This window comes from Nerophis ophidion, linkage group LG03, assembly GCF_033978795.1.
Source record: "Nerophis ophidion isolate RoL-2023_Sa linkage group LG03, RoL_Noph_v1.0, whole genome shotgun sequence".
NCBI lineage: Eukaryota > Metazoa > Chordata > Actinopteri > Syngnathiformes > Syngnathidae > Nerophis > Nerophis ophidion.
In genome coordinates, this window is record NC_084613.1 from 53,745,450 (window position 1) to 53,770,449 (window position 25,000).

General features: G+C 39.5%; 1 protein-coding gene across 2 annotated transcripts in view; it reads right to left on the minus strand.

Annotated features, from left to right (window-relative positions):
- Positions 1-25,000, minus strand: part of runx3 (RUNX family transcription factor 3) — a 116,788-nt gene that overhangs the window by 27,898 nt on the left and 63,890 nt on the right. For both annotated transcript variants that reach the window (XM_061895628.1, XM_061895627.1), the window contains exon 6: positions 5,782-5,925. In XM_061895628.1, coding sequence (XP_061751612.1) covers positions 5,782-5,925 — 144 coding nt within the window. The remainder of the gene's footprint in view (positions 1-5,781; positions 5,926-25,000) is intronic.

The window sequence follows — 25,000 nt, forward strand, 5'->3', positions numbered from 1 at the left end:
AAACGACAATTTCCCCATTATTTTGAGCGAGGATGAAAGATTCGTGTTTGGGGATATTGATAGCGACGGACTAGAAAAAAAAAAAAAAAAAGTAAAAAAAAAAAAAACGTGATTGCAGACGGATTCTCATGTTTTTAGACACATTTACTAGGATAATTATGGGAAATCCCTTAAATTTCTATTGTGTTGCTAGTGTTTTAGTGAGTTTAATAGTACCTGATATTCGGAGGTGTGTCCACGAGTGTCTTGACGCGCCGTGTTTCATGGGAGTCGACGGCAGCTATGGCCGGCACAAGCTCAGCTGATATCCGGTAAAAAGCGACTTTTTACGACAATTTTCTCACCGAAACCTGCTGGTTGACATTCCGCCGTGATTCATGTTCGCTTGACCGCGGTCTGATCCATAGAAAAGTTTCACCTCCAGGAATTTTAAACAAGGAATAACCGTGTGTTTGTGTGGCTAAAGGCTAAAGCTTCCCAACTCCATCTTTTTACTTTGACTTCTCCAATATTAAGTGAACAAATTGCAAAAGATTCAGCAACACAGATCTCTAAAATATTGTGTAATCATGCCGTTAAAGCAGACGACTTTTAGCTGTGTGTGTGCGCAGCGCTCATATTTCCTTAAAACCTGTGACATCTTGCGTACACGTCATCATTACACAACGTTTTCAAGACAAAACTCCAGGGAAATTTAAAATTGCAATTTAGTAAACTAAAAAGGCCGTATTGGCATGTGTTGCAAAGTTAATATTTCATCATTGATATATAAACTATCAGACTGCGTGGTGGGTAGTAGTGGGTTTCAGTAGGCCTTTAAAGCATGCCTTCCTGTACATGCAGGCGCAGTAATTTTGAAGAGGCGGGACCCACGACGTCACAACCTGTTTGCATCCTGTGAACAAAGAGCTTCGACGGCGACGAGCACCTCTGACGAGTTTATTTCCACAATTGTCGTAACTTGCGCCGATCAGAGCTGTGTCAGCCCGTCTTAGAGGTCACTTTGTGGGATCAGAAATGCTTTAAATGTGTCCAAACTGTCACAGTCTCGCTGAAAGCTTCAGGTTGCCAGACAACCGCTTTGAGCTTGTGTTTTAGCTAGTTAGCTTGTGGCACCTTCAGTTCAAGGATTTTATCAGCAAAGGGGGTTTGTTCCGCAGCAAGTCTTTAATTGTGAGGAGACCGAAAAATCTGCCATAGTGGACCTTTATTATAGCGAAGGAGAGAGCACTACCGGGACACAAGAAGATTGAGGATCGCCTCACAGTTCTAGTTTGTGTTAACGCTAGCGGCGACTTCGTAAAGCCACTGCTCGTTCATCTATGTGAAACTCTTAACGATGCCACAATTGTTTGCAGACGCTACATAGAATGATTTTCCTGTATCTGTTTTTTGTGTTGTAGCAACATGTTGGTTTTGGAATTCACCAATGACACTTTTGTGTATGTGTTGTGATATAAATTCTCTGTAATGTTGTTGTGTTGTTTGGATTAAAAATAGATTGTTAAGCCTTTAACCCCTTGTTATGTGGATTTGATAAATATATGTATAAATAATCATACATCACACATAGTGTCTTCAAGGTGTGCAATTTAAAAAAAAACTAAAATAGGGACTTTTGTCGAGGCTTAAACCAATTTTTTATGTTTACATTGATTCTTATGGGGAACTCTGCTTCACTGTACAAACTTTTCGGTTTGTGAACCATGCTCAAGAACCAATTAAGTTTGTAAGTCGAGGTTCCACTGTACACACAATTTCTTTCTTTTTTAAATGCATTTATTTATTGATATAAGCTTTCTTGTGTAAGGCAGTTCAGAACATATTGTCAAATTTATTGACAGAGATACTCACTCATCGGCTCTTATTTATCATCAAAAATTACCGCTACAGGTCACTTGCAACAGTTCACAAATGCTCTTAACGTGCGGCCATAAATATGTTGAATCATAAATGAATGTTTAAGATGGACAAACACTTTTTAAACATAAAACATACAAGGACAATGTCCGCAACTTGTGGATGACAGTGGGCAAAAACAAGTGACTGTGACGTTTAAAGACTTTGTGATTCTTTGAACAAACCATTGCTTGGGAGCATGTGTGCCACCCAAAGGTGTACAGTATCTATCGCCCTTTAAGTGGTTGCGTTTATCTGCATTGTTTGTCATTGCCTGTAGAAATAAATATCAAATCAAACAAAACAGAAGTCATCATCATGCTAGCTACAGAAGCTAGCTCTCCAATCAGCTAAACGGACTCAATGACTCCACGGTGACATCTTGGAAAGTTTACTGAGTAATTTGGGAAGCTTTAATAATACGAAAAGATAGCCATTGTAAGTTAAAAAATACCAAAGGCTTGTAAATGTTATAGCAAATTAGCTAATGTTAATGACGCTAAATTGATTATGTTACGATAGCATGTACAAATACGCATGAAAACACTACTATAACACATGTGACAGTTTAGTAAGTGTGAATTGTTTTAGACATATTGTAAAACTTACAAACATTGATGAATGAAGAATCCAAACGGGTAAAGAGGCTATGGACGACTAGTAGGCGGAACGGCACTTGTACCTCCAGTTCAAGGAGAAGGAAATACTAGACGTTCAACCCTCAGCACCGGCAGTGAACAAATTCATCCGACAAATGGCGCCATAGCACAAACACAAACACCCTTTCAGTGTCTCTGTCTGTGTTTTATGCAAACTGTTTTTTAAATACAAAACATTATCGTCATTTACGAAGAAAAATCCATAAATTAGTCGCAATACAGTATTTTTTTTCCTATTTAGAGGGCACACATGTTCAATATGAAGAAGGACTACTATTTGCAAAAAAGTCCTCTTTGAGAAAAGGCTCTAAAAGTGAAATGTTTGTCAACAACTGACATTTTAATCAGATTTTAGTCCGTGACAATACAAATAAATGTTGAATTATTTTGAAAAATAAAACGGTTCAGTTCAGTGGTAAGTAGGGATATCACAATCATCCTATACAATTTGTAAAGGCCAAGATGTTTTCAAGCTGTATGTCACACAATGGCACCTCCGGGAAGGGTGATAACCATAATATGATAACCTCTCCGTACTGTTTATCGTCATCATATCAAGTTACTAGCTGTTTTCATGTTGTCTGTACGGTACAGGCTGTGCAAAGGATGTGGATTAATATCAACAATGCGTCCGGGTACTTGTGGGAGCTGCATAAAAGTCTCTGTTTCACTGGTGGTCAGCTGGTAGATACTGTAGGTCCATGCTGGTGAGTCAGTGCGAAGCTGAGCACAAGGCCGCACACTTGTGATACGCACTGATAGGACTCCGCCCACACACGGCCCCGCGCTCCCACACAAGCGCCACTGTACACAGCAACATGCTGATACAAAGGTAATGAGATTCATTAGCCAGCATGAGAACTAAAGAGTGGGTGGGAGGAGGAGAGCAAACGGTGTGTGTTTAGTCTGCTGGAGTCCAGACATGGCATCCTGTTAAAAATCCTCTGACATATGACAGAGACCGAACACTCATCTTCACTTCCAGCATCACCCACGCAGCTGTTGACAGTGTATGCACACATCGCACCAACTAAGTCTGCCCGTCAACCCCACTGCCCCCTTGCACACACCCCGTTGTTTTCAGCCAGTCTGAGAGTGACGTGATTGCCAAGGTAGCGGACTGCTGTTACATTCTTGAGGCTGTCGTGTGTGGAGTGGGGAGGTCCAGCTTCAGCACCCACGCCAAGTTGGGGTTGGCAGCACCGACACGCTACGTGCTGTAGAACCTCAGATACACCGACACAAGCCATATGGGGACCGGGCTAATATGACAACCGACGTTTCCATATTTGGGGTACAAAACAAACTTCATTTTTACTGATGTGCAGATGGAGGATGAATGCTTTTTATGTTCTGCTGCATGTCTAACTTCACTTTGTCACTTATGTCAGCTGCATACCAAGAAAACTACTGTGCTTTCCCTTGCTTAGAAAGTAACACGGCCTCAACTCCATAGCCACACATACCCTCCGAATAGGAGTTGAGCAGCGCTACCTACGACGCTAAAAGTCCAAACTGTTAACCCATTGTCCAGCACAAGACGTTAGGGAGCATTGGGATTTGTTACTTTCAAAGGCACGGACCAAATTCTATTCGTACTACCTGTTATCGATTCACGTAAAATAATTTTTATTTTCAATACCATTGTTGCACATGGGCAGCATGGTGGAACAGGGGTTAGTGCACGTGCCTCACAATACGAAGGTCCTGAGTTGTCCTCGGTCCAATCCCGGGCTCGGGATCTTTCTGTGTAGAGTTTGCATGTTCTCCCTGTGACTGCGTGGGTTCCCTCTGGGTACTCCGGCTTCCTCCCACCGCCAAAAAACATGCACCTGGGGATAGTTTGATTGGCAACACTAAATTGGCCCTAGTGTGTGAATGTGAGTGTGAATGTTGTCTGTCTATCTGTGTTGGCCCTGTGATGAGGTGGTGACTTGTTCAGGGTGTACGCCCCCTTCCGCCTGAATGCAGCTGAGACAGGCTCCAGCGACCCCCCGCGACCCTGAACGAGACAAGCGGTAGAAAATGGATAGATGGATGGATTGTTGCACATGACGAGACGACTTGGCCGGCTCAAATACTAAGCACAAACAATCACTCAAGCAGCACTCAGTCGGACTGCCTCGGTGTCTGATCCAAAATGGTATCAAATTTTTCCACAGATTTGAATTCAGTATTTTGCAAATTGTTTCATATTGTCCGTGAAAATAACATAATTGCACATGGGATCCAAATACCACGCGCTAAACAGTGTGTGCAAACTATAACATTTATATTAGTGGGCATGTTCCGTGTCATCTACTAAGACTGCGTGTACAATTGTCGATAAGTGCAAAAGTGGTATTTATGTAGCGTTTGTAATGTGTACTAAGCCGCTTGTACCGTGGCGATAATCATGTACTGCACATTCATGTTATCATGCTCCTACCTGTGGCATTCTGTTATGTTTTCTAACAAGCAGCAGACATGTACCACTTTTTATCTGCATTTTAGAAGCAGTCCTGCAGGTCATTTACAATGAAACCCACTTTTCTAGAGTGCCAAAAAAGGGCTCCAGATGCAAGAACATGGAAGTTGCAGTGTTTTTTCAAATACAGTGTTGACGAAAAAATTACTTTGTCAAAAAAATGTTTGCTTAGCACACACCAAAACACATTAATTGAATTTGTTTTAATCAGCCCCTTACTGTAAGTTATCCGGCAGCTATACAATTATAAAATGATGTTGCTGATAGAAAATATGTCTAATATTTGACGGTTCATATATGTTGACAAGGAAACGTAGCACAGAGCTGCAGGACAATTGCCTCCTTTCTCACAGATATTTCTTTGCAACTGCCAGTTTGCACGTCCTTTCTAGATGTACTAAATATAGATGCAAAACAGATCCCGCATTAGTTATAGTCTTGATAAATCACCCCGCGCGTGCAAAACACTTCAATTTGCATTTTCTCCTCCCAGTATTGTGGGTATTTTGACGATCAGCATATTGTGTCATGAAGAAAGACACGCTAAATTGATTGCGCTCCTTATTCACTTAAGTGACGCGATCCTCTCATTAGGTCATTAGGCTGTCACATCAGCTAAAGCGTCACCTTGCTGACTGACCGTGTCATACAACTGTGTTGAATTTGTTTGCAATGTTACACTATTTACATAGCTGACACAGATCCGTTGAACCATAACGTCAGTTTTTGTGTCAGTTTGACTGCAGTGGGGCCTACCTGGTGTTGTGCTGAGGTGGCTTTGAGGAAGAGTCCGAGGATTATTGTTGACTGGACCTATTCTCATGGTCCGCTGGTAGCGTTCGATCTCTGACAGCCTTTCCGAAAATTGCTTCTGAGAATCCTCCATCTTCACTCTGTGCCCTGAAAGACATGGGTAACAATTCAAAACGTGTTCTTTCCTTTATATTTACGTTAAAATGCTCTTGTGTGTGCATGTTTGAGGACAGTTGTGTAGTTCATACAAAGTCAAACAATGTCATCGTGTTTTCACCCTCCCAGCACAAAAATATTATTCACATTGCCGGCAGACCTTGAAATACATGATACCCAAGCTGCACCTGCTGCCTCGTCACCCCTTGATAACAGCAGCAAAAAAAGTGCTTGGAAATAATTACTTGCGGAATGCTGTTTTCCCTCAATCCTCAGACAAAGCACATACGCTCAGGTTTGACTGACACAGCACTTAGTCAAAAGGATACGCCCAGATAGAGCAGCTGCAGTCATCAGTATTTTGTCATTTATTAGCACCTTCTTCATCTTTACATAGCCTCTTTGTATAAGAACAATAAATAAAACTCTTATCATGGCTTCTATGTAGACTCTCACATGTCCGCTGACATGTACACACACCACACACTTTACATTTATGTGGACACACTTTAAATGTCCGAGTCCGGATGAGGTTTAGTCCCTCTAATGGGAGGAAGAGATTTTAATGTAACTATCAATGCACCAAAACTGTGTGTGTGAACTCGCATGTATACATTCTGTGGTTTTCTCCTTGGCATCTCTGCAGACTACCCTAATGTGAAGTAATGGCTGGATTTGAATATTTTATCACTATATAAAGGGGGCAAGGCAGACGGACCAATATGGATTTTGCCCGTCCTTTCTCTCCACTGACCCATGGGCAATATATCTTCACTTGGAGGCTAACCCATGGGTAAAGTTTCCTTTCGTTTACCGCTCTGTCCATTTGGTAGTGCCCACTGCTTCCCCTCCATCCAGCAATATAGAAATGTCTAACTCTGTCACACCCCCTTCCCCACAACACACGCCAACACACACCCACAAACACACACACACAGGCTACACGAGTGTGTGTGCTGAGATAACAGTATCTGAAGTGAAGAGATGAAAACTATGATTCTTTTCAGTCCCCAAACACTTCAACAACAAAGTGTGTGTGTGTGTGTGTGTGTGTGTGTGTGTGTGCGTGTGTGTAACTGCATGTGCGTGTAAAAGATAGACTCACTAATGACTCATCTGTCTGAGTAGACACAGCAGTTCTGTTTGTTTTTTGGGATGTGATTCCACCTCCTACCCTGTGCCTTGGAACATGCTGTGAACACACTCCCTAAAACACATCATGGATGCAAGTAGAAGGAAAATAAAAAGGAAAGAGTTCTGCAGGAGCTATAACAACTTCTGGAAATACTTTGCAGTATGTATATCTTACAGTGAACCAGCGTCCTCTGTAGTGGACATTTGTTTTTGGTCTATTTCTTGTGTCATGGTTACAAATTCTGGGAACAAATTAGCCCTAATACACAAACCATAAGCATCCTCTGCAGTGACCATTTGTTTTTGTTTTTTTAATTTTGTCAGACTTACAAATTGCAAAAAAAATATTGCCCTTTTACACAAAACACAAGCGTCCACTGCAGTGGACAGTTGTCTTTGACCTATTTTTTTGGTTGGAGTTACACATTTTAGGAAAAAATAGCCCTTTTACACAAAAAACAAGCGTCTTCTGAACTGGATTTATTTTTGTCTACTCATTTAGTCAGGGCTACACATTTTGGGAAATAAATTAGCCCGATTATGCAAAACATAAGCAGTGAACATTTGTTAGATAGATAGATAGACAGATAGATAATTTATTGATTGAACAACTTTGTTGTTGTTCTATCTATTTTGTCAGCGTTACAATTTGTGGGAAAATATAGCCCGGTTATGCAAAACACATCCTCTGCTGTGGATATTTATTTTAGTTCATTTTTTTCGTCACAGTGAAACATTTAGGGAAGAAATAGCCTTTTTGCGCAAAACACAAGCGTCCACTGAAGTGGACACTTTTTGTTTGTGTATTTCTTTTGTCCTAAATACACATTTTGGGTGAAAAAATATCTGTCATGCAAAACACCAGCATCCACTGCAGTGGACATTTGCTACAAATATGGAAACAAATTAGCCCTACTACGCAAAACGCAAGCGTCCCCAGCTGTGGATATTTATTGTCGCTCCATTTCGTTTGCCACAGTCGAACATTTTGGTACGAAAAATAGCTCTTTTGCGCAAGACACTAGCATCCTCTGCATTGGACATTTGTTTTTGCTCTAATTTGTTTGGGGGTAAATAAATAGTCCTGATATCCAAAACACAAATGTTTACTGTAGGGGTTTTTGCATGGAAGTCAAACTCGCCCAACAATGACTTCATGTACTTTGCTGCTGTAACGGAAACGTTTGAAGCATAAAATTGTCCAAATAGCTTTGGTACGATGAAGTTTCAGGGACAAACTGGTTGAATAAATAATTACATTTGTCCATAGAGTCAACATTTTCTCTTTGCTTTCAAGCTTGGTTGAAGGCATGAAAGCTGGAATTTTTTGTCTTTTCTCCTTTACTCTTTCTCACACACTTCTGCACACCGTCGCTCACCCACACTGAGGTTATTGTCTGGTCTGAGGGCTGACGGGGGGAACACACCAAATATAACCCCAATATGTGTCCTTGTGTAGTTATTAAGAGATTTACACCACTTCAAGCGGCTCAAGTCAGGGAAATGACACATCCCGACGCTCACTGCTTGAAAAAAAAAAATATAATTGGACAGTTTTGCAGATGCCGCAAGAGGAATTGCGTGACTCTTGAGTGATCATCCAAGCTGGCCGCAAGCACAGACACTTCAAGGAGGCTTCCAGTGGAAGGTCGTCGCAGGGTGAGGGGGTTATTTTTGAGGGCTTCATTAGAATAACGCCCAGAGCTCATTAACACGGGGTCCACAGACACTGTTAACACCACTAAACAAGCGGGAGGGAGCGTTAAACGTTCTCTCTCGCCTTCTCAAATAGTTGCGGAAACTCTCTCGCCCACCTCGTCACTTCTGTGTCCCGAATCCTTCAACGTGGAAGGCAGCGCACTCACACTGCAGCAGGGATTTTCAACTAAATTGTTTTGGGCGCCACATTTCCAGAAAGCTAAAGACTTCTTCCTTTACTATTATTTTTATTTTTTATCTCCCGAAAAACTAGCGTCCTCTACAGTGGTCATTTTGGTCTATTTAATTTGTCAGTTAAAGGAATGCTCTACTGTATTTAAGGACCTTCTGCAAAAAAGCTAGTCAAAGATCATCTCTATGATGAAGTTTTTCTAACTGAACTCCATGTGAATAGTCCAAAAGCTGAAAAAGAGAGGACCTACAATGGAACCTTGAGGAACACCACTTGTTGAACAAATCCCTACTGGCTGCATCTAAAGGAAAGAAGCTGCAACGACCTTAGTTACATAAATCAACATCACCGCAACAAAATCTGTAGCTGCCAAAAAAGAAAGCACTTAAAGGCTGTTGGCGCTAGGAATCTTCAAAATGGGATCCCAGGGAACCTATCAAGTCATAAAAATGGGGTCCCACAGTACATTTTTGGGGTCCCTCATCAGGAAAGAACCACACCAGAAATGTGTCTCGTGAAAAACCGTCCGACCGTAACTCTAATAACTATAATTGCTTGGGTGAATAATGTAAACCCACTGTTTTAGCGCTTTCATGGCGAGTATACTGACAGATATAAGTAAGAACTTTACACTACTTTATATTAGAAATGGAACTAAAATATTTACTACTAAAACATGTTGATAGATTTTGAGTGCTGTGTGTAAAGTTCAATTTTTTCAATGGAACATTTAAAATGTTGGTATTATTTTCTTTGGGACTTATCTCATATGTTTGACTGCCATCTACTGGTCACATTTACAATTACACTCTGTACCAAATGAAATAGTTTAGTGTTTCGGAAGAGTTGGTACTGCTGGGAATTCTGGGTATTTGTTCTGTTGTGTTTATGTTGTGTTGCAGTGCAAATTTTCTCCTGAAATGTGTTTGTCATTGTTGTTTAGTTTCGTTTCACAATATGGCACATGTTTATGACTGTGTTGGCAATGTTTATACGGCCACCCTTAGTGTAACATGTATGGCTGTTGAGTAACAATGCCCTTCATTCACTTGAACATGTGAAGTTCAAAAGCAACTAGGTAATTTAATTTGCTATATTCATAAAGAATTACAGCGTTTCTTGATATCTTCGATTTAAGACAATTATTATCCCTTCCAACGCTTCAAAAGCATTGAAGTGGGTGAGTTCAACATTATACTCCTGAAAATACTGTAAACAAGTGAAAACCTGTAAAAAAAAGAAAAAAAGAAAAACACATACGGGGGACGATCCGGAATTTCGAATCCTTTCTGATTTCAATGCGCAAAAAGACACAAAAAGTGTGTTAAGGCCAACGCTGGAACTGTCAAGAGCATGGGTGTCAAACTCTGGCCCGCCGTGTGTGTTTTCATTTGGCCCTTGAGGCAGTATAAAATTAACATTAGAGCTGGCCCGCCGGTATTATACAGCGGCAGTGATGTCGCTGTAACACCGCATTCACCGCTAATACTCATACTTGCTAAAACTCCCCCGATTTTCCAAGGAGACTCCCAAATTTCAGTGCCCCACACGAAAACCACAGGGGGCAACTATTCTCCCAAATTTCTTCCGATTCCCACCTGGACAACAATATTGGGGGCGTGCCTTAAAGGCACTGCCTCAAGCGTCCTCTAAAACCTTTCGTCACGTCCGCTTTTCCTACGTAGAAACAGCGTGCCGGCCTAGTCACATGATATATGTGGCTTTTACACACACACAAGCTAATGCAATGCAAGCTTGGTCAACAGCCATACAGGTCACACTGAGGGTGGCCGTATAAATAACTTAAAGACTGTTACAAATATGCGCCACACTGTGAACCAACACTAAACGAGAATGACAAGCAAATTTCGGGATAACATCCGCACTGTAACACAACATAAACACAACAGAACAAATACACAGAACCCCTTGCAGTACCACCTCTTGCTGGACGCTACAATATAAAAATGTATTATTAGCCTGTGGGAAAAGTTTATTTTGATATTTACCTGAGAAGGCTGCAAATAGAAAAGAGGCATTCAATTTCTATTTAAATTTTATTTGATATGCCATTGCTATTTTTAAATTGTTAGTATTATTTGAAACTCGATTTTGCACGCCACTATAAAGTTATATAAGTCTCGCTTGTTCAATATTCGATGCAAAACTTGTTTGGGTCCCTATTAAAAGGTTAATTTGTTCAACCTTGGCCCGCGGCTTTGTTCAGTTTAAAATTTTGGCCCACTCTGTATTTGAATTTGACACCCCTGGTCTAGAGGAACACCTTGGCTATGTCAATCACAAGTTGTGACACCAGTATTCTATGTTTGCTAACAAGGTTAAAATGTCAACCCAAGCATGAAAAGTTTCAGATTGTCTGAAAAAGAGCACAACCTTTGTTGTGCACCTGTATCCTCCATTTAAGCACGTCAATACTGTCTCGTTGGCTTGTTGACCCCCGCGATTCCAGCAGCACCTCTGGTTGTTTGACTTGTACTCTGCAGGGTCCGGGCCCATGCTGAGGGGTGCCGGCGCTCCACTGCAGCCCCATTTCAGTAGGGTTTGTGTGGTGGGATGAATATTTTATGTGTCAGGGTGCACTTAGGAAAGAATGCCCTGTTTTTCTCGCTATGATATCATAACCACAAGATAGAGCTGGGAGACAGGGGCCAGTGCACACATGAGGCCTAAACAGCGACGCCCGATGCTGAAATGGATGCTCTAGATTTACTAGCCTCTTTTCTGAATCGCCTGAAAGCATTATGGAAGTCTATGAAGAGCAAATAAAAAGCTTGATATAAAACGTCTTGATGTATTAACGATGTACTGAGATGTGTTTTGAAGAAATGGGTGTGCTGTTGCCACACTCGCTTTGTTTTTTGAGTGTTATATTTCCTGATAGTGCTTTATCTTGGCGGCAAATGGCTTCCCTTGTTGTGTACAATTCTGCAGTTGGAGATAAGCTGTGTTAAAAACGTGATGTGGTTGAAGACACATGGACATCAAGCACAATTAAAGGACTCAAAACATCCAGATTTTTGTATTCTTTACCCCTGAAAATGAATTCCCCAAATATCCATTAGTTTTTGAGTAATCAGTAGATAACTAATTAGAGAGTAATTAGAACACCCCTTTTCCATGCTCCTTGTTGGGATGTCATCTACGGAACAGGAGCCCATTTTCCATTTCATAGACAGTGTAGATAAAGGCATGTAAACCAATATTTTGATCGCTTAATGACATGTTTTTGTCACCTTGGTGCATGAATAATTCAAAACTGATATGGTTAACATTATGAGCAAAAAATAAATGTTTCCGAGCTTCCTTGCTCTTCCATCTCCTCTCCCATAGACTGGGCTGTGTTTCCTCATGATCTTCAAACTATGTTTAGGAAAACATCCGTAGAAGACGACAAACAATAGAATACTAGTTGATTACACTCCCTTTCTCTCGTTTTCAAATATGAAGTGATATAATCACTATAGTCTTGTGTGTCTGTCTGTCATGAGGATTATTCTAAACTTATTATGACATTTTTTTTTAAATGGCCATGTCCCTGTGTGTTCTTACCCTTGTAAAGCTATTAGAAATATGAATATGTCTTGAAGACGAATAAAGTATTTATTTATGTTCTTTTAGCATTTTGTCAAGCGCAATTACACTCAACTCAAAGTACAATGCCGTTAATAAAACATCAGTAGAAGAGGACGCAAAATACAATACTTCTCTTGTATTTCTTTTTCTATGCTTTTTATTTTTTTCCTTTCTGTATCCCCTGCCTCGAGCATGACACAGGCCTAAACTTTCGGGTTGACGATATGAATACTTTAGCACTCCATAATGTAGTCACTGGTGTGTCTGCTTATAAGAAGGAATCCCATTTTTACATAGGTTCTGACTCTTGCTAATTACTTCAAATCTGCACAAAAATAACATGTTTGGGAATGAAGATATGACCAAAACACATAAAATACGCAATATTATATTGCCTCCAGTCTTCTGCAGGTGACGTTTGCAGGCTGATGCAGGTTTGCCCACATTTAGCGCTAAAAGTAGGTCTTCCAAAATGTGCTAAAGCTCACTAAAATCACCACTGTGATCACATTGGAACGTACCACAACTATGCAATACGTGCCAATGTTGTCAGCATTAGAGGGGCCATTTCCAACATTCCCCCACAGAGCCTGTATCAGTATTTGCTCACTGAGGTGACCGCCAGTGATTTAACGCAATCAGCGACTTTGATGTGTTTTCCTTCCTTCACGTCTTCTTCTTCTGTGTATTTGTCTGCCATTGAAAGAAAGAAACACATGTTTCCATCTACAGGGAGACAAATTAAACACAAGGTCTTTTTAGCAAAGCGCTGGGCGCTTTTTCAGGGGCAAACTGAAACTCTATCTGGACGACAAAAGGGCAATACGTGCTCTGGCCCGAGCCCAAGTCTGCACTGGGTATATCCGAAGTGTAAATATTTGTATTTGCAATATAAATGGACTTGATAGGCGACGGATAACAAGCCTGAATTCAATCTGACTAAATGAATCACACATTAGAATGAGAACTATGTCTGGACTGTACAGTCAGTGGCAGACATGGTTATAGGATTAGAAGGCGATACTGTGTTGCATGGATAGTCAACTAAATTGTTTTGGGGGCCACATTTCCGGGGGGGCGGACTTTTCCCTTCACTATATAAATGTGAGTCCCTCACAAGATTTTGTCAACTGAAATCACGGGCCACCAGTTGAATCACTCAAATGATGAAAAAGGGAGGACCTAAAATGGCACTTTGAAGAACACACAAAGAAGTTGAACAAATGAATACTAACTGCATGTGAAGGCAACAAGCAACACATCAGTTACATAAATCACATTACGAGAATGTGTAACTGCCAAAAGGGAGAAGATTTAAAGTGGAACCTTGAGAAAACGCCTCAATTACGTATATCACAAGTTTGGCCCCAGTCGTCTGTTTGCTAGCAAGGTTAGAATGAACTGAACTCTTGGCCAGTTTTGGCCCCCCGGCAGATAGTCTGCTATACTGCTTTTCTGTAGAGATTTGATTTGCATGAAAAGAGTTAATCAAAAGGCTTGTGGAACATGATCCTAAGTTTGTTCATGTGAGGCAGCAGTTGCCTCAAACCGGCATGTGAGCAAACTTCCGTTCCAACAAGGTTTCAACATCTGTTGAGCAAAGCCGTGCACACCTGTCTTTCTCTTCCTCCTGAGCCCCCTAACAGCCTTGTTGCCACCCTACCCTTTCCGCCTCGCTTTCTTAAACTTCCCCTTTTTTTTTATTTTTCTCGACACGCATGCAACGCCGTGGTGCATCATCACCGCCGCAGCAGCGGCAGCCTTCCCAAGGCCACCAATCACACGTTAGGTATTTCGAGTGGGCCAAATCAAAGTTCTTGTTTTGAGGCTGACCCTGAAGGATGTGGCTTTTACCCTTGGTTGGTGTTTGTGGCTGTCTCGTCTGGGCCTAAATGAGTCCATGTTTGCCGCACGCAGACATTACACAACTGAAAACTAATTTACATAAGACTTTTTTTTTTCATGAGACTTTTGAGAATCACACACCTTTTTGTGTTTAATTGAAGGTGAACGATGATTGAGGATCTTCACAGAAAAATGAAATGGGTTTTTCGGATATTTTTATTATCAAAGGATCTCAGCACTCTCTCTAGTCCCCCAGGCAGATGCAGCATTCGTCTCGGGAGACATTAGCAGTGTGAAAATCCCCCTCTCATCAACGGAAGTTGCTACATGAGACTGCATGAGCAAAGAGCGCTGCCTTCCTTTTCTGATAAGCTGATAAAGTTGTGTGTGTGTGTGAGAGAGAGAGAGAGAGAGAGAGAGAGAGAGAGTGTGTGTTAATGTGTGCAGAGTAGAGCCAGTGCCACATAAGGACAGGTTGAGGCAGGCAAAGGGAGGTGAGGGGTGCCAAATGCACCCGGATTCCTGACCAACACAACAGCGCCCGTAGCATGCTTCAGAGCAATCAGCCCTCTTTTGTCCCTGATGTATGTGCACATGTGTCATTACTGTCTTCTACAATGGACTTGAGGAGGATTTTCTTTTCATACTTTTTTTGGGGGGCTATTTGCCTAAGGGATTTCTCAGCTGTGCTTGTGGAGCACAGACGCCCCGTTGGGGTAAAGTGACACGTCCTATTAAAGTAACGTGTTGCTATTAATTGTGTTATAGCAGTGGTCCCCAACCAACGGTCCGGGGACCGGTACCGGTCCGTGAGGCGTTTGCTACCGGGCCGGAAAGAAAAATTGAATAATTTATAAAGGACTGCAATTTCTCTGACTTAACTTTGGTCTTTCCCACCAGACCAGTGGTTCTCAAATGGGGGTACGCGTACCCCTGGGGATACTTGAAGGTATGCCAAGGGGTACGTGAGATTTTTTTTAAATATTCAAAAAATAGCAACAATTCAAAAACCCTTTATAGATATATTTATTGAAAACTTGCAACAATTCAAAAATCCTTTATAAATATATGTATTGAATAATATTTCATTAAAATATGAATTTAAGTTCATAAACTGTGGAAATAAAATACAACAATGCAATATTCAGTGTTGACAGCTAGATTTTTTTGTGGACATGTTCCATAAATATTGATGTTAAAGATTTATTTTTTTGTGAAGAAATGTTTAGAATTTAGTTAATGAATCCAGATGGATCTCTATTACAATACCCCCATTTTAAGTTGATGATTACATCTATGTGTAGAAATTTTTATTTATAATTGAATCACTTGTTTATTTTTCAACAAGTTTTTAGTTATATCTTTTTTCCCAAATAGTTCAAGAAAGACCACTACAAATGAGCAATATTTTGCACTGTTATACAATTGAATGAATCAGAAACTGATGACATAGTGCTGTATTTTACTTATTTATCTCTTTTTTTAAACAAAAATGTTTTTCTCTGATTAGGGGGTACTTGAATTACAAAAATGTTCACAGGGGGTACATCACTGAAAAAAGGTTGAGAACCACTGCACTAGACCAGGGGTGTCAAACTTTCATTGAGGGCCACACCGCAGTCATGGCTGCCAATAGACGGCCGCTAGTAACAGTAAATAATTCATGATTTTGCCTATGAATTTAAATATTAACAAAAAAATTAGGCAAAGAGTAAAAAAAATCTGTGGATTTGACCAATGTTTTTACAGAAAAAAAACTGGCATCTTTGTTGCCAGACTAAGTGTACACATGGTGTTATTTTATAATTATTATTTTTACAACATATTACTGTAAATAGAAATACAGTACGGCGGTTTAATTTTATTTTGGCAACTCAGCTGCCAGTTTTTTTACCATAATAAAATGTGGTACCATAAAATCATCAACCGTGGGTTTAAAAAAACAAAAACCTTACAGCTCAGTTGACAGAATTGTACTGTAAAAAAACAAACATTGGTCGTTTTTTTTTTCAACTTGCAGTAATATTCTGTAAAAAAAACTCCCTAAATTTTACAGTAAAATCTATTAGTCATTTTTATAGTGTGCAATTTGATGGATAACTTGCTTAAAAACCATAAGCTAAGCATATATTTAAGTATTTATTTGGATATTGACCAACAAAGTTTGATAATATAATATTTGTTGCAATATTGGACACTATTTTTTTCAGTGTCAAACTAGAAAAAAACCCTAATACCTTTAGTAAGAAAATAAGAAAGTAGAGAAAGAAAATATAAGGGATTTTATTATATTATTTCTATAAAATGTCGTGGAGGGCCAGATCTGATTCGACACCTGTGCACTGGACACACCAATGAGCTTGTTTATAGATGTAAAGTAAAACTCCTCATAGGAACTTGCCATTTGTTATAACTTTGTGACATGATACAATGCACATTAATGAACATCCATCCATTTCCTACCGCTTGTCCCTTTCCGGGTGGCAGGGGGCACTGGAACCTATCTCAGCTGCATTTGTCAAATATAAATGTGACAGCTTGTAGCCAAAGGCTGATTTTCCTCAGCATTTAATTGCAAAGAAACAAGCCCAGATCTCCACCTAGTTCAGCGTTATAGCGAGGTGGATTTTTCACAAGTGGGAAGCTGGTCCCTGAAAATAATGCCTACATCAAACCGGTCCGTGGTGCAAAAAAGGTTGGGGACCACTATGTTATTGTATAACTTTCATAGTGAATGAGCTTGCTTAGTTTGTGTACACACGTGGCAGTCCAAGCGGCGAGGCGTTCAAAAGGATTGGGGGTAGACTAGAGATGTGAGATTTGCAAACAATTCAAGTCTTTTATATGAACTTAGGGTATTTTGATATCTGTCTGATATCAGCAAAAAACAAAACAAGTATTGTATTATATCAGCGTGCATCTATGAACTCCCATATAAACTGATGGATAACTTGCTTTGAAATCGCAAGTCAAGCAGATATTTATTTTCAATAATCCATCCATTCATTTTCTTTCTCCAAAAGGGACAAGCGGGGTGTGCTGGAGCCTATCTCAGCTGCATTGGGGCGGAAGGCGGTGTACACCATGGACAAGTTGCCACCTCATCGCAGGGCCAACACACATAGTCAGACAACACTCACACTCACATTCACACACTAGGGACAATTTTAGTATTTCTCAATCATTTTCAATAACCGATCCTTGAAATACTTTGTTGTCTGATCAGAGAATAATAAAGTTGAGAAGATATCTGATTACATTTCTCTGTCAAAACTGAGAAGACAAATACAGTTTGTAAAAAAGAAGTGCTTCATTGACACACATTATTTGTAGGCTTAAATGATATTGCGGCACATGTCTGACACCTGTGTAGTTGGGTATAGGCTACTAGAAACTATAGCAGCTACAAAGTAAATACGCACACAACAGTACACAAGTTAGACATGTTCAATAAGTGTCCTTAATCGAACAATATTGCAAACTAAAATATTTATCAATACAAACAATCATTATAGTTGCATATTACTTACATATGCAAAGTCTCCAGGGCAGAAGAGTGTTAGGAAGTATCCAGTAACAAACATGTCCGCAATATCATGATCTTAACATGAATTAAATAGGCGTCGTCAAAAAAACAAAAAAACAAAATACCACTCCTCTTCAACTTGAAACAGCATAAGTCCATTCCCAACATTTTTTTTTCTGGGCCTGATAACACTGAAGTTAAAGCGCAATGCAATATTTGTAAAAAAAAAAAAAAAAAGAAAAGAAAATCTACAATACCTTTCATGTCTGGAGGAACAAAGAACTTTAACTGATATATGGCTCTCGACAGTAGAATTGTTAGATATCAGTAAATATATTATTGAAATTGATGTCCCTGTCAGGCCCTGTTTCACTGATTCCATCAGCTTTTGTAAAATTAGAAGATATAGTATTTATTCTGTCATTTAAATAGGCAACTTATTAAAAAAATACATCATAGATGTTAATATGCAATAATATAGCCATGAAAGATCAATAATAAGGTTGCCTAAATGAATATACTGTGAGCATGTCAAAGACAACCTACGCCCCCTATCAAAACTAAAAAGGCTTTATTCCACCTGGATAGTGGCAAACATTTGAAAACTTCACCCAACACAGACATCATAAAAGCTTACCTTTAAGCATTTTTACCAGCACCAACATTTTGGAGGAAGGATGAGGAGACAGAAAAAAAAAAGATACAAATCCAATGAATACATTTTTGGCAGATTTGGAGAAAGTTAGTACAAATTGCACATAACTGTGGTGCGTTGCAGGACCCTCAATTGAAGTTTGAAACAGAAGTGTCACAAGTTTTTTTTAAAGACTGGGAGGCCTATTTCCTAATAGAGGCACTAATAATAACATGATAATAATAATAAAAATGACGTATTATATCATTCACTGATGATAATCCCACGTGAATCAGTTACTACTTTCTACTTTACACTCTGAGGTAAAGGAAAACCTGACAGATGTATAATTTTTTTCAAAGGTGCTGTTTGCGATTTACTCACAGTTACATTTTTCAAAGCAAAAAATATGAACACCACTGGCTAGCTTCTGTTACCATCAGCGGTTTAAATGAACACATTTGTTTTATAACTGTCCATGTTTTTCATAATTACTAAGTTTATGTAATAAACATTTTTGCCAGTCCGAAAAAAATGATTGGTGTTTATGGGGGTCACTCACAAATTCCAAAAATAAAAACCTAATTATGTTTTTTAGATGTGTTTTGATAAGCTGGTTTTCAACCAAATCCATGCAATAATTTGTGTTTTAGTGCGTGTAAACATTCCAAGTGTGTGTGTGTGTGTGTGTGTGTTAGGGCTACGTTGGGTTAAGGGTGGGATGGGGGACTTTTAGGAGTCTTGTGTATGAGGACCCAGAATTCTTGCTACGCCTCTGTCCATGAGTCCTGCTTCCACATCAAATAGTACTATTTGTATACTTATCAGATATTGGTAAAATGTCAAAGTAAAGTTGTTTTACATGGACATTTTATTTAGGCTGCATAGTTTCAATTGTCTACAGGGAAATCAAAAGAAGTGATATCGCTGTCAGAGACTGGGGAAGTTGAAACATTTACCGCAAAAGCCAAAAGAAATTCATTATCATGCCTTCATTTTCAACCGCTTGTCCCTTTCAGGGTAGCGGGGGGCTGGAGCCTATCCCAGTTGCACTGTAGCGGAAGGCGGGGTACACCAACAAGTCGCCCCATTACAGGGCCAACACAGATAGACAGACAACATTCACACTCACATTCACACACTAGGGCCAATTTAGTGTTGCTAATCAACCTATCCCCAGGTGCATGTCTTTGGAGTGAACCCACACAGTCATGAGAAAACATGCAAACACCCATAGGATCCCGGGAATCGAACACAGGGACCATCTCGCACTAACCATTCTCTACCGTGCTACCTGAAATTCATAATCCATCCATCTCAATATTTCAAAAATAAAATGTTCCTAGTAGGGTCAATATTGGTGTTTTTAAAGAATTTGAAATATTCTTATTTTATTACTGCAACCAGTGATTGTTTCCTTGATAAAAATTAGTCACTTGAAAAAAAGGAAATATAAAAAAGGAGCCAGAAAAAATAACTCTCCAAGCACCACCATAGTAAACATTTAAATACAGTAACGTAGTAGGCTCGAGTTTTCATTAAAAACAAGGCATAGTGTTTATTGCACACATATATTTATCATTTTAGGCCGCCGGAACATTACACGCAATTTGAACAGTAACACTGTGTTTGAAAATAGGAAAATACAACACTGCACTTTTGATTACAAGTGAGTACCGGTGATTTTTGTCATACCACCGTTGTAAGGGAACGGCTCCTCAAGATCAGGCTCTCTTCAAAGAGCACTAAATACCATCTCTCGGTATGCCAGCAGATGTGTCAAACGACTTCTGCCCTTTAACACCTATATTGTGCAACTGACAACAATTGAGTAGCGTGTGAAATAAAAAATGTGTGAATGTGTGACATTTCCACACTTGAGGTGAGGTTACACACACACACACACACACACACACACACACGCACACACGCACCCACACACACACACACACACACACACACACACGCACACACACGCACACACACGCACACACACACACACACACACACACACACACACGCACACACACACACACACACACACACACGCACACACACACATGAAAATGACCTCTTTTCTTCTGGGATGTTTTCAGCTAAAGTTTTACAAGCCAAGACTTCCTTCTGTGTCCACCCGCACGATTACAACGTTCTACACTCCTGGAAACACACAAAAAAGGTCTAACTTCACCTATTATTTGCTCGCTGTTGCTAACCTGTAAAGCCTGAAGAAATAAAGATCCAAACCACATGGTGGTGGTAAACAAAGTCATTTCCAGTAAGCGGCAGGTGCTTACTAAAACACACACACGCGCACACACACACACACACACACACGCGCACACACACACTCCACTCCGACCAGAAAACTGGTTTATTGTCATAATGCAGCTGAGGAGAAAATATTCCCCCCACTCACGGGCCATTTATTTTTTTCTAAATGCAGATCGGAACTTTTATTGAATTACGCCTGAAAGCTTGTAATGGGTCCCTCCTGTGTGGGTCCGAGTAAATATGGACGAGTGAGGACACACAGAGCGAGCATTTTACTTCCCCTGGTAGGTAAGTAAACAGGAAAGACGCTTGGCTCGCGCGTTTTTGGAGATGGAGGCAAGGCGGCAGGCGAGCAGTGGCGAAAAACTGTCTTCCTCGCCGCCTTGACTTCCATGATGCATCACAATGAATTCATAGTGTTGTCTGGAGCCTCTGTAAATAATTTGGTAATTCATAGTGTGTCTGTCTGTTCTATCTGGCGTCAGCAAATATAAGGGGGGAAATTTTAGTCTGAGTGGAAAAAGAAAGGGCACTTGAGCTTGAGGCTATTGTGGCTTTCACAGACATCAGCCGGCTTAAAGAACGCATAATGTACTCTTCCACATATTTTCCTTTTTGCTGGTAAAACTGCGTCTTGGTAGAAAAGGAAAGGAGAGGACAAATTGCCAGTAATGATAAAATAGGATAATATGAGGCGTTTAGAGTTTTGTTACTGAAAATACAGTAATTGGTTTCGGTATTTGGAACGATGGTGATTAAAAAGGACAAATCAATTACGGGGTGCTCTGGTACATTTAACTGATCCATAAAAATAGACAACTCTTCCTTTATTCAAAATGAAAGACGGTACATGCAGATCATGTGGGGTTCAACTTTCTTCACTTGTCACAAGTTTGTAGAATTTCCTTAAGTCAACCAAACTACTGTATATTGAAAATGTACTACACTCAAAGTTCGATATAACACGGCCATTGGGGTCCATAAAAAGATTTTCGTTACATAGAAATCCTTGTTTTTTACCCTTTTCTTTTCGCTGTAGCTCGACTGCCTGAACCTACTTGTTGGATAGTGCCGTCACGTAACGTGACATGAATGGTGGATTGTGCTGCCAAGTCACAGAATTGGTTGGGCACTATACACAAGGAGGTTTGGACATCAGTAAGTCAATATTTTGTCATTTTGATTGAGTTTTGTTTTGTTTTTAAATCCTTCTTTTTGGAGACCGTCATAATGATTTAATGTTTATGTGTTACAATTTGGCCACATGTCTGTGGAGGTCGTGTCTCCCAGGATGCATAGGATGGCAGGAAGCTGCTTCCAGGTAAGAATGCTTGTTGATTCCAGTAAGAGGCACAAAAACATGACATGGTCATGACAATAAGTCTGTACGTTTTTCAATTGGGTGAAAAACAACACGGTTGACTCTGGTGGGAAAAAAAACAGGCGTAAATTCGGGGTCTATACTGTATGGCATGAATGTTGCATTATATTGGACCTTGTATATAGAACTTTGAGTGCAGTACAGCACTTTACACTAAAGTGCTGTATAGTTGCATATATATACATCGATCCATCCATTTTCTACCGCTTATTCCCTTTCGGGGACGCGGGGGGCGCTGGCGCCTATCTCAGCTACAATCGCAGTATATATATATATATATATATATATATATATATATATATATATATATATATATATACACATCAGGGCTGTCAACTCGTTAACGCATGTGATTATTAAAAAAAGAAGATATCATTCATTTCACCACAAGCTGTTCAGTGATGATATGAAGAGGCACAATCACAAGAGCATCAAGTTGTAACTACCGGCTGAATGTGAATTTGTTTTGATTACCGAAAACATCTGACATCTGTAAGTAATCACAACGAACTGGGGAGTATATGCAGTAAATTGTACACTATGTGAAGTTGTTTATGTGTGTGTTTACTACACATTATATTTTAGTGCAAATCTGTACCTTGTTTGCTGTATTAATGCAAAAGCTTTCAAAAAGTGCACTTAATTCCTAATATCCTTATTGTCACCACATTTTGAGCAAATCAATGACTTGCAGTTTAGTAAAACATGTATAAATGTTCCTGTATGACATGCTGACTACCAAATTATATATATATATATATATATATATATACATGCACATATATATATATATATATATATATGTATACACTGGACGGCATATATATATATGGCGTCCAGGATGTATCCCGCCTTCTGCCCGATTGTTGTTGAGATAGGCACCAGCGCCCCCGCAACCCCAAAGGGAATAAGCGGTAGAAAATGGATGGATGGATTTATATATATATATATATATATATATATATATATATATATATATATATATATATATATATATATATATATATATATATATATATATATATATATATATATATATGGGCTTCACGGTGGCAGAGGAGTTAGTGCGTCTGCCTCACAATACGAAGGTCCTGCTGTCCTGGGTTCAAATCCAGGCTCGGGATCTTTCTGTGTGGAGTTTGCATGTTCTCCCCGTGAATGCGTGGGTTCCCTCCGGGTACTCCGGCTTCTTCCCACTTCCAAAAAACATGCACCTGGGGGATAGGTTGATTGGCAACACTAAATTGGCCCTAGTGTGTGAATGTGAGTGTGAATGTTGTCTATCTATCTGTGTTGGCCCTGCGATGAGGTGGCGACTTGTCCAGGGTGTACCCCGCCTTCCGCCCGATTGTAGCTGAGATAGGCGCCAGCGCCCTCCGCGACCCCAAAAGGGAATAAGCGGTAGAAAATGGATGGATGGAATATATATATATGTATATATTGTAAAAATCACAAGACTACTTCATCTCTACAGAACTGTTTCATGAGTGGTTCCCTCAATCATCAGGAGATTTCTCCTGATGATTGAGGGAACCCCTCAATCATCCATCCATCCATTTTCTACCGCTCAATCATATATATATATATATATATATATATATATATCAATCAATCAATCAATCAATGTTTACTTATATAGCCCTAAATCACTAGTGTCTCAAAGGGCTGCACAAACCACAACACGAACCACTACGACATCCTCGGTAGGCCCACATAAGGGCAAGGAAAACTCACACCCAGGGGGACGTTGGTGACAATGATGACTATGAGAACCTTGGAGAGGAGGAAAGCAATGGATGTCGAGAGGGTCTAAAATGATACTGTGGAAGTTCAATCCATAATGGATCCAACACAGTCGCGAGAGTCCAGTTCAAAGCGGATCCAATATGTATATATATATATATATATATTTTTTTTTTAAATTGTTTTATATGTGTAAATATGAATATTCTTATAATATATACAGTAAATATACATACCTACATACATACCGACATACATATATGTATACACACACACATATATATATATATATACATATATGTATACACACACACACACACACATATATATATAATTTTTAGCCGGATGGCATTCTGTCAATTTTATTGTCAATTGGCAATAGAAAAAGTGTGCTCTCTGTAAAGTTAATTTAAACTATGCAATCAAATGCACACATTTTTGTTACAAGATATGTATCATTATCACTATGAAGCCAAGTAAAGAAGATTATAAAATAATCATCAAAGAGTTGCATGGTATTGTTACTCTGCATACATGCACAGTACAGTATGCAAATGCATATATACAGTATGTACAGTACTTCATATAGATTAGGACTGTCAAAAACAATGAGTTAACTCATGTGATTAATCACAAAAAAGTATTGCATTAATCATGTTCATACACAGATTAATCATTTATTTTTATTTAGTTTGCTCCTTTAGCTTAACCGTGGATGGTTACCTGAATAACAGTGCAGTAATCAGGTCGATGGATACGTCAGTGCATCGATGATTGAGGACACACAGACTGGTGTGCGTGCTGGCAAACTTCCTTTCAAAATGCACCCTAACTGGACTTTAAATACATCTGTTAGCTTGTTTTGAGCAAATAAATGTAACATTCAAGTAGCCTAAAACATTTTTTTTAAAGTTTACAAATGGCACTCTGACAATAATATTAAAATTGCGTCCAAATATTGAAGACTTTTAAGTTAATTTAAATTACGCAAGTGAGTATTAACCTTTGTTAAATCATGATTATCTGAATTCAAAAGTGGGATTA